Genomic DNA, 11,884 nt, shown 5'->3' on the forward strand with positions numbered 1-11,884 from the left:
ATGTTGATATAAGTAGGTCACTGAGGGGACAGTGCTGAACCCTCTGGCAGACAGACTACAGGCAACAAAGAAATCTGTGATCTGGAAGAGGTACAGGTTTTAACTGTGGTTTTCTCATTTCCATTTTATATTTCTTTAGCTTTTTATCTTTATTTGACCTAAAGCATGTTATAAAACCAGTGGACGGTAAGAAATATTATATAAACTTTTACTTACTTTTATCAATCTCATTATTTTAAAGACATTCATAAATGGCAAGGAAGAATAAAATGTGAGTATTATTTATGAAGGTGGTTGGGCATTTTTTGTTTTTACTCTCATACTTGCACTTTTACATATTATATAAATATTTTTAGTTTGAAATGAAATTTTTTTCTAAATATCTTTACAAGCACAGATAATTAGATGAGTTCAGAACAGGTTTTTAGAGACCTGCATAAGGATAACTACATCATCATTCAGATGTAATTCTTTGTCCATTCCACATTTCTGACTTTCTAATATTGCCACAGAATAGAGGAGGTCAAGCTTTATATTATATATAATATGCCTGATTTGTGTGAAATATAACAGTAGAACAGAGAATTTAATTGGCCTTCTAAGCACCAAGTCTTTTTAGCCCAAAAGAAAGCATATTTTAGGGATTCTCAAGAGGAAGGGGATCAAGAACACAGTCAAGCAATTTTACAATTTCTAGGGAATTGGGTTGGGCCCAGTTCAGATGCAAATCACTGTGAGAGACTATGGACACATGAGGAAATTACTTTGTATGTTGCACATTTAATGTTTTGGTGAGCAGATTAAGTGGATTCGTCTGTATTAGAGCTGAGAGTCTCACACAGTAATCCACACTAGTGTCTTGGTCACCTGTTCTACCAGGATGCCTACTATCAGGTCCCAACACACCTTCCCTGACCAGTGCTGTCAGAGGGGGCATGGTTAGCCCTGCATGTTCCAGTGTGTACACTCTAACCTACCACCAACGGGGACCCCTCAACTTCTTCTCTAGTCAACCCTCCCTGCTCTGGGAGCCCTGAATCACAGACAATCTTTACCCCCTGTTGACTGAGGTTGGATAGGACCAGGGGATAATGGGGAGGCAGGGACAAGATACATCAAGAAACAAGCCAGTGATCTGCCTGCTTTACAATATTGAATAATGAGGAGAAAATCAAGAAATATATTTATTGTCTGCATGTATCACTTCACTACAATTCTTTATTGCAGAATAGAATAACACTTACACTGCATCAGGAACAGAAACAATCTTGTAATTAGATATGGGCTATCTGAACCAAATCATTCTAAGAACAATTTGGCCGACTTTAAGGACATCAATTTCTCTTTGTATAGAATGGGAAAATACTACATAGGTTAGTATAGAAATAAACTAATTTATGTTGTATCAACATGTGCTTCATATTCTACATAAACTGTATTATTATCATTTTATCAATTAGTATTAAATTGGGAATATTGCAGAGAGTCTTTTTCCTTAAAGAGAATGTGCATTGTTGAGCTCTTTTCCTAACTACTGACAAATAGAAGGAACCACCAGCTTAACTGCTTAGACACTCAGATGATTTTGCCCTCCACTTGCATTTCCTTCCTCCACAACCAGGGATTTACAGACCTGAGTGATGGCCGTTGACAACTGCATCGTGTTTACTGACTTCATACTCTTAGGACTCTCTGGCAGGCAGGATGTGCAGCAGGGGCTCTTTGTGCTCTTCCTGCTGGTTTATGGCATCACTGTGATCGCCAACCTAGGCATGATCTTTCTGATCAACATGGACTCCCGACTCCACACACCCATGTATTATTTCCTGAGCAATTTGTCTTTCTGTGATGTCTGCTACTCCTCCTCTGTCTCTCCCAAGATGCTGGCTGATTTCTTATGTGAGCAAAAGAAGATTGCATATAATTTGTGTATGGTTCAGATGTTCTTTTTTGGTACCTTTGCGGCTGTGGACTGTTTCATGCTGTCTGTCATGGCATATGACCGCTACGTAGCCATTTGTAATCCACTTCTGTATACAGTCACCATGTCCAGGAGAGTGTGCATCCAGCTTGTGGCCATTGCCTACACCGCAGGTTTCATGGATATCGCCATCTTTACCTATTTAGCAACTCGACTGTCATTCTGTAATTCCAATGTCATCAATCACTTTTTCTGTGACCTCCCACCATTACTAGCCCTCTCCACCTCAGACACAACCACCACTGAAATAGCGTTGACTTTTTCCTGTAGTTGTGTTGTGGGGTGCAATGTCATCACTGTCCTCCTCTCCTACAGCTACATCATAACTACCATCCTTCACATGAAGTCAGCTGAGGGCAGACACAACGCCTTCTCTACCTGTGCCTCCCACTTAACTGCTGTGGCTATATTTTATGGAACACTCCTTTTCATGTATTTCCGACCTAGTTCGAGTTACTCCATGGACACAGACAAAATGGCCTCTGTTTTCTACACAGTTGTCATCCCCATGTTAAACCCATTGATCTACAGTTTGAGGAACAAGGATGTGAAAGGTGCCCTGAAAAAAGCAGTTGGCACTAAACTATGTACGCAGTGAAAGTGTGTTCAGTCACAAAGGTTTTATTTATAGATGTCAACAGCTGAAGTTTTTGGACATGCCACAGTTTTATGTAGTCTCACAAATACAATTCTGTATGTTTTCTTACCCACCTCTTTGCCTAAACTGAATGTAGAGAACAGTTGTTATGAACTTTTATCTCTTTGAAGTAAAGAAAAGAAGTAACAGTTTTACTGGACTCTTTTGCAAAGAGAATCTTCGTGTACTACTCTGTTCTCTTCATGAATATATATATCCCACAGTGATACCATCATAGTGCCATCTTCCTCCATGTTTAAAGTTCTGGTTTTTTAAGCAAGGATTTTAATAAACTTGCTGAGCTAAAAAAGAGTTTTAATAGTTTAAGTTAGCTTTCATTTTCTTCTTCTTGTGTGCTTGTATCATCCTATAAATTTCCCATCATAACACTTAGAAGTAGTAGGTAGTAAATGAATGAATAAGAATGAATTAAAATTCTTCTGCCTTAGCTCAAAGTCCCATAAGTGCAAGACTCTTGTTTGTCTTGTTCACCAGTATTTCTACTTTGTTATTTACAATGCTCATTTTAAGGATGCCATTCATAAACATTTATTGAATGAATGAAGGTGTTTCCCTTGCAAGACAAATGTAAAAAAGCAGTCTTTGTGAATGAAAAAGAAAATCACTTTGTTTTGTTTTACTCTAGCATGTTCATTTTACACAGAATCCACTGGTACTTTTTCTTGTCCCAAGGCTCAGTAAGTATCAGGGATACAGATCATGTCATGTAGAAACTCCTCAGATCCTCTGTTTCTGATCACTCTACACCAAGGGTAGGCAGGATCAGCAGCTCTAGATTTATATGGCACATAACAATCTTCACATCAGGCTGTGGATTTGCCCTCTTGCCATCATTCAGGGGAACATATACATGCTCTTGACAACTGTATAGAAACTGAATGAATGAAGCTTTGGGGTCTAGGACCTTGACCTTTTCTAATAGCCACTATTTCCTAAATGTATAAAGTGTGCTTAATGTGTGTACTTTATCTCCATTTACAACATGTTGATAGCATTATACTAATTAACTTTTTTAAAAACATGAAATTCCCAGTTGATATAGTTAAAGTTGAAGAGTTATTAACAAAAATTCATGTTCAGTGGAGAAACAAACAAACAAACAAACAATTAGTATTTACATTAGCATTTCAGTTGTGATGCCTTAAATTGTTTCTCTGTAAATCTGTTAAATAAACTGAAACCTTAGGCTAAACACAATTTAATAGTCCTTATTGCTTAGTGGTTGGATGTTAAGTAATGGTAAGAAGTATTTTAATAACAAGGTAATTATACCTGGTATTTACACTATTATTGAATAACTGTTAATTCTATTATAAAAATATTATATAATCTCAGGTTCTCAGAATGTTCATTTAATGTTAAGGTTGCCATTTTATTAAAAAACCTGGAGCCTCTCTCTTCTTCTCCATGGAGGACAGAATAATAGACTGCACAAGGCTTCTCATTTAGGTCCTTTCCTCTTTATGTACACACACACACCTCCCTTTAACATGTAAAGTGTGTTTAATTGTCATTCATCAAACATCATATGAATAAAATAACACACTTCTCACATTTGGTTAAATGTCCCATTCTTAAATTACAGACAACTATCTTTTATGCATTGTACTGATATCATTCTGTTATTAATCACCATCTCCAATATGATATTGTGAGTTTTCTTAGCTCAAGGATTGAGCACTCCATGTCTATTATCCAAAGCACCTACATGGTGTCAGTGACACAAAATGACAAAACAGACAAATATATACAAAAATAAAGTATTAGATAACATTTTACCTCTTGTTCGATGTCACTAAAACAACAAATTTCAGGGCATGAGTCTTGACAAAACGTATTTTGCCATTCTCCAGAAAGTGCATAAATGGCTGTGGAAATGTTATGAATCATTTTGTCTGTGATCTTCTCCCCTTCTTCAGCTAGCCTCTGCAGACTGATCAGTTAACAAGTAGAATCTCTCCACACAGGGAAACTAATGGAAATCATCTCATCATATCATCATCTCCTTCTTTACCCTTTTCTCAGTCTTAAATCTGCTTTGTCACTGGGAGGAGGAAAACTTTCTCTCTATGGGCCTCTCACCTGACTTCTGTGTCCACCCATCAGGGGAGTCTTCTTCCAGTATTGGTAAATTTATCTCAGTTCTACACCATGGTCATCCTCATCTGAACCTTTTGACTCACAGTTTGACAAACAAACACATAAACAACTCCACTAGGAAATCCACAGGATTAAAGGTAGATTCCTTGTGAAATACAATTTTCCAAGATGTGTCTAATTCCCTAATCACAAGATCTAAATGGCAACCTGCAACAGCCTTACCAGCACACACAGCTTCTCCCACAAGAATGGCACCAAACGCTCATTTTTCACATAGTCCAATGTAGGTTATAGCCCCAAAGTATAAAAAAACATTTAAAAGATTTAAAATTGCTGCTTAGGGCTAATGCAGCAATGGAGTATAGTTGGTTGTCTTCAACAACATAGTAAATACCTCAGAAGTGCGTATGTGCATGTGTGTGTGATCATCTATAGATTATCCATTGACAAGTGCAGATCAGTGGATGAGGGAAGAAGCCAGATTCACATGGTTTATATGCCAGCTCTTTACCCAGCTACTGAATGGCACTTAGAATAAGTAACTTATTTTTCCTAAGCCTCAGTTAACTATCTGTGAAACGGGGAGAATATAGTATCTGTGTAACTGATTTTTACATGATTAATTAATTGAAGATTAAAAGACTGCCTAAACCATTTGAAGCATTTCCTGGGTGTTAGTCATATATATAGTCTATGGCCCAAATAACAATCTCAGAATTATACTCAAGAGAAACAAATGAATATGTTCACCCAAACACACATACACAGTACTCACCGTTGAATTATTTACAGCAGTATAAAAGTGAAAACAAGTCCCTTTTCCTCAACACATTAAATCAGGAGTTGACAGACTTTTCCTTAAAGTGATAAGTAGTGCATTTTTTTAAAGATTTGTAGGCTATAAAATTTTTTCACAACTAGTGAGATTTGCTTTTGTCTCATAATAGAAAACATCAACAATGTATTAAGAAACGCTGCATCCCAGCTTCAATTAAACTTTATGTGCTGTAGTTTGCTGAGTCATGGTCTAGATTTGGCAAATTACTTCATGATAAGCTTGTACATTGGAAAACTACACAGCAATGAAGATGAATAAACTACTTCCACATACAATAGCACAGCGATATTTTACAAATATAAGGTTGAAACAAGCCAGAGGAAGATGTGTAAAATATTACATGACTTGATTACTGTTTATCTCAAAAACATGCAAGCTGATCCAGCATACTGGGTGTAGGGACAATATCTGAGATACTAGTAATGTTCTTTTTCTTTTGGCCTGGTTCTGGGTACACAGGCCAATGTATTTTTTCTCAGCCACCTCTCTTTCAGTGACTTCCACTACACAGCAGCAATGGGACCCAGAACACAGGTAGGTTTCTTTGCCAAGAAGTCAATTCCCTTTTTTGGCTGCTTTCCGTAAATCTTGATCTTCTGCACCTTTGCAGACTCTGTGTGTCTAAATTCGGTGGTGATGACCCTTGATAGGCACAAGGCCAGTAGCAACCCCGTCCTCTTTACATTCACCATGTTCAGCAGAGTGTGCACCCTGGTCATGGCTGAGGAGTACATGATGGGAATTATGGATACTTCAATAATACAATGTTAATATGCAACTTAGGTTCCTGTGGGTCAAATGAAATTAACCATTTCTTCTGGCATGGCCCACTTTGCCTTCTGCTATATTGATGAGATGTTCAGGTAAATGAGTTGGTGATATTCACTATTTTGGGCTTCATTAATTGATTACTGTATCAGGACTTTTGTGCTAATTGTTATATAACCTAGAAATAATGAAGATCATCTGTGTTGAAGACAGATTCATAGCTTTCTCCACCTGCACCTCCTACTTAACTGGGGTGGTAATTTCTCAGGGGACTAAATCTTCATGTATTTCAGTCCAAGTTGTTCCTATTTCATAGATCAAGACAAAATGAGTTCATTGTTTCACACACTTGTGATTCCCATGCTAACCTCTTGGACTTATGACCTACAGACCAAGGATGTGAAAGATGACCTGGAACAATTTAGAAACAAAAAGTGACTCCATTGAAAGATTATGTACTGAGATATGTATTGAGATATTATATAATCTCCCAATGTTACATATACAATATTACAAAAAGTTGAACTGTTTTTGATTCACTTGGTATAAACCAGTAACTGTATTTACTGTTTCAGCCACCCAAAAATGTGTCATTTCTTAAATACTTCATGCTGTCTTTTATGTCTTGAATGTACATGTGGTACTCTCTTTTGTACAAATGCTGTGGATTTCTAATTATCAAATTTTATTGCATTGATCTTTTATTTGTACATTAATTAATTTTTTAAAAACTTCCTAAGAGTTTCTAAAGTGACTGTTGCACTTCTATGTGATTTTATTTCACAGAGACTCCTGCAGATTTTGTCGTGAGGAAGCTTATTATCTAGTGGAAGTGAACAATTTTGATAAATAATCATTCCATTTATTTATAATAAACTATAATAATGTCATAGTGAAAAAAGACTAGGCACTATATATCCAAAGCATATTGATCAAATAGGGGAAAGAATAAATGTGCTTCCTCATATGAATGCTATTCCCTGCAATCAAAAAGGTAAGTGGGAATTAACTGAGAGCTCCAAGTAATGAAAGAAGCATTCTAGGCAGATGGATCAGTCATTAGAGAGGCTTGAGTTGTACAAAACCATGTCATTTCTCTGGGATGACATTAAGCTTTTCTCTGGGATAAAAGCTTAATGAAGACCTGTGTGGCCAAGGTATGAAAAGCAAAGGGGACTGGCCTCATGAGTCAATCCCTGTAGTGCAATTCACAACTCAGTGGCTTCCTCCAGAGGCTGTCCTTCCCTCCAGCACTCTGTAAATTGGTCCACACACCAGCATGTGCCTTAGGACATTGTTGAATCTATGACTCTGTTTCCTATCATTACCATCAAGGTGGGATTTCAAGCAGTCTGACATTCAGGACAGTGCATTCTATTTCTTTATCCAAGCACTAGAGCTGCACCTGAAAGAAAGATATCAAACATGTTCACTGCTGTTGAATGTTTTTACATCTAAGGCAAAAAAAATTCACTGACAGACTAGTATGTGCCTTCAATTCATTTTTTGCATCTTCTATGCAAGAACAGAGTATAGTTGTGGATGTCAAAATAAGGGAATGTTAAATACATACAGATAAATTATTTGAAAAAGAAATAAAGCAAACAGCATTTATCAAGATATTTGACAGCTTCACATGCCTCTGCTCAAGTTTATTGATGATCAAGTCACTGGAAATAGCTGTTTTAGCAAACAGGGACAAGGACATGAATTTGAATGATCGCACAAGAAGCAAGGGTAATCAAATATTTACACAAACCAGGAGTCATTCAATTTCTAGATGCCTTTATAAAATTCCTTTGAGTGAAATGATAGGGGATTCAAGAGTTGGAAAATTTAACTTTAAGGTAAATAGTTCTAAGCCTAGGAAATAATGTACATGTCAAAGCTATTGTTTCAGAAACTACAGAAAGATAAGGACCATCCTGGTTTCTGGGAGGGACAGCCAATCTCCTGGGGCACTGTTAAAGACCACTGTCCAGGGGACAAGTGGAGGCATCTGGACCATTGTGTTCCAAGGAGGGACAGGCAACCACCTGCCTCTGGGAACAGCTAACTGTCTAGGACAAGAATGCTACACTTTCTTTCAGCAATTCTCCCTGAATTTTAAATCCCCTCACTGCACCTTGTTTATTCCCTGTTGAAAAAAATGTTCACTTGGGAAAAAATTGTAAGAAAGTTTTGTTAGGGTATGAACCCTCCATCTGCTCAGATCTCTGACCATCTGAATAAAGCTCCCATAAAGATTCAGTCCTTATTGGGTTTGGCACATGACAGGCAGCATGAGAATGGTGTCTTTTCTGGTTTCAAAAACACTTTAGATTGCTGGGAAACCCAAGGAGTACAATGAGACAGCTCAGTTCTCTAAAAAGGTAGAAAGAAGGAGCTACTACCCTTTGCAACAACATGGGTGGAACTGGAAAGTATTATGCTGAGTGAAATAGGCCAGACATTGAAGGACAAATACCATATGATCTCACCTTTGACAGGAAGCTAAACAATAAAACAAACAAGCAAGCAGAATAAAAACAAAGACACTGAAGTAGAGAACAAGGGGACAGTGACCAGAGGGGAGGGAATTTAAGGGGAAAAAAGGGGGAGAAATTTGGAGGAACAAATATGAAGGACACAGGGACAAGAACTAAGGGGGTGGAAATGGGAGGGAGATGGGGAGCACTGGGCAGGGTGGACTGGGATGGGAGAAATAGACAAAAAACTGTACTTGAAAAATAACTAAATAAAAATTTTAAAAAAGAAGGTATTGTTCCTGGGATTCTGAGACAGAGTACAGTATAAAAACAACAGGAGATGCTTCTTGTGGTAATAATCTGTCCATTTTCACCCATGGTCTTGGAAGTTTTACCTCTGGACTGGGTCCTGTCTTGAACAGCAATATGGCAGGAGTGCAACTGGACTAGACTGAAGCCCAAGCAGAGTAGGGTGTCAACCCTACAAGCACAAGGATAATAGCATTGAACTAATACACTATTTCCTTATAAGACAACTGAAATGTATTTAAAATCAGATTGCATATGCTTCTAGCTACTATAAACAGAGATGAGTCTAATGTGCGAACTAAATAGAACTAAAAAGGAGGGAGGAAGTAGAAGGTTTGAGCAAGTCTGATAATGTTCTGTTTCTTTGCCTGGATACTGATTACTAGGATATTTTTAAAAAACAAGATGTATGCTTACCACTTAAACATTTTCTGTATGTACATGCTGTACCTTAAGACTCACCTTAAGAGCGGCTACCATGAGAAAGATTCTCAATATCAATATGAGGTAGATGTTTGAAAGTGGAACATCTACAGCTCTCACTCAATGATGGAATTCAAAACTTTGGAAAACTATATGGCAGTTTTCTGTTTCAGCTGCCCCGAAAATCCCACCAGTAGTTCTGTACCTCGTAGAAATGAGAAAGTATGTACATGCAAAGCTTTTACAAAAATGACCAATGCAGCATTATTTGGGATTTTTAGTATGATTATTCATCGGAATACTGCACAGCAAAGAAAATGAATAAACAGCCCTCATGTGCAACGGCCTGAGAGAACTTAATATACATAATGCTGAATGAAAAGATACAGACATGAGAGAATAAAAGCACAATGATTGTAAATCTGTACATGTTATGAAAACATAGTCAACTATTTACCATTTTGGCATTGATTGTGTTAGGGTCCAAAAACAGTCTTGCAAAGGCTAGTTTTCTTATTTTTGTTCAGGGCTTGGATGCAGGAATATTTTAACTTTCAAAAATGTACATATATATATTATTTTTTTCAAAAAGCAAAGACTATTTACTATTATAGGCAATTGTCTGACTTCTGTTTTAGATTTCTCTAGTTTTTATCTTTATTGGACTGAAAGTATGCTATGAAACTTATTAGAGATCCTAAATCTCTAACAGTCTCTTATATACATACATTCTCAAAATATTACTGCAAAGTTAACAAAGGATACAATTTCCATAAACTATTTCATTAAAAGATTGTTTTTTGTCACCAGAAAGTGCTATCTTGCTTATATATCACAGGTATTTGTAGCAGCCTTCACTCACTACTTTCCCTGTTCCTGCACCAGGAAGCCACACTGAACTGGTTTTCCTTGGTGACATCATCAGGTGCTGCACTTGGTGATAACCATCCAGGCCTCAGGGCCCAACAGCCATTATCTGGGAGAAGGAAATTATGTGAAGACTGTTCTCTGTGCAGTACTGTGTGTGGGGCACCTGTGATATCAGGAAAACACTGTAGATTAGAGTATTTTTCTCTTGTTTTTTCTAAAGTTTTAAATTGAGTTGTGAATCTTCGCCCCTCAATTCATAGTTAAAGAAAGCAATCCTATTAGAATATAAATCCTTTGGGAATGAATTTAAATGATCTACTTTGTGACAATATATTGCTCTTCATATTCTGGGTATAATGGGGAGTGGGAATTATACTACAAAGGCTCACGTGTTTCTGGAGATTTTTGGATCCTGCTTGAATGGAGTGTCACCTGAGACGGTGGGCATCCCTGGAGACAGGGGGCACTTGTGGGGAGAATGAGTGTGGGGAGGAATCTGAAGAAGGTGACCAAGGAGGACTCCACCTCCTCCACATGTACCCCAGAGAAATAAGAAGATGGTTAGAGCTCTTCAGTCCCACAGGTACAGCACTCTCTTGTGTTTAACTGGGGAAAAGTACTTAGGTGGTTTTTCAACACACCTAGCATTTGTTTAAGTCTGTAGTTCTTTCTCAATCACCCTGTCTGTTGTAGAAAAATAACACATGATAAAACATATAATTAATTATATCTGTCACATATTCCTGAGAGACTGTTCAATGCCCATGGTCCAGACACAGAGATGGAGATATAACCCAGCTCAGTGGGAGGCAGGGCTGATCCCTCCTGCAGACAGACTGGATGGAACACAGAAGTCAGTGCACGGGGATGGGGCAAGGACTCACTGTCTGTCTGGTTTCTGTTTAGATGTCTCTAATTTTTATCTTCATTGGACTGATTTTGTTCTCTAAAACCTATAGAGGGTATGAAATATTATACCAAACTTTAAGTACTTTTATCAATCTAATTTTTTAAAGACATATAAATAGATGGCAGGAAATATAATGACATGCAAGCATACATTGTGGAGATGTAGAATTTTTAAAATTTTGATCTCATATCTGTAGTTTGTATATTTTAAAAGAAACATTTCCTTTTATTAAGCAAAGTGTTTTTTAAAGATGTGTCTACTGGAATAGATATTCAAATGAGTTTTTGCCAAGGGTTTGGACAACTGCAGATGGACACTACATCAATAATCAGATTTTCTTTTTCTGTTCTTCTATCTTCCACTCAGCTGTCACTATATCCTCACAGAATAGAAAGGGTCACTATGACCTACATAACATATTGACTGGGTAAATTATAACAGTGGGACACAGAACATAATCGGCCTTCCAAATACCAATTTTTTCTAACCAGAGAAAGGCATATTCCAGAGCTACTCAAGGAAAATGGGGATGAAAGAAAATAATAAGCAATATTTCAAA

The 11,884-nt window shown here is 37.3% G+C and overlaps 1 protein-coding gene across 1 annotated transcript; it reads left to right on the plus strand.

Moving 5' to 3' along the window:
* Positions 1-1,640: 1,640 nt before the first annotated feature.
* On the plus strand, positions 1,641-2,579 carry LOC119055833 (olfactory receptor 1020-like). The gene has a single exon (XM_037154105.2). The coding sequence runs from the start codon at positions 1,641-1,643 to the stop codon at positions 2,577-2,579; it is 939 nt and encodes a 312-aa protein (XP_037010000.2).
* The last annotated feature ends 9,305 nt before the right edge of the window (positions 2,580-11,884 follow it).

The sequence above is a fragment of the Artibeus jamaicensis genome, unplaced genomic scaffold (assembly GCF_021234435.1).
Source record: "Artibeus jamaicensis isolate MK-2021 breed Jamaican fruit bat unplaced genomic scaffold, CSHL_Jam_final scaffold_614, whole genome shotgun sequence".
Classification (NCBI taxonomy): Eukaryota; Metazoa; Chordata; class Mammalia; order Chiroptera; family Phyllostomidae; genus Artibeus; species Artibeus jamaicensis.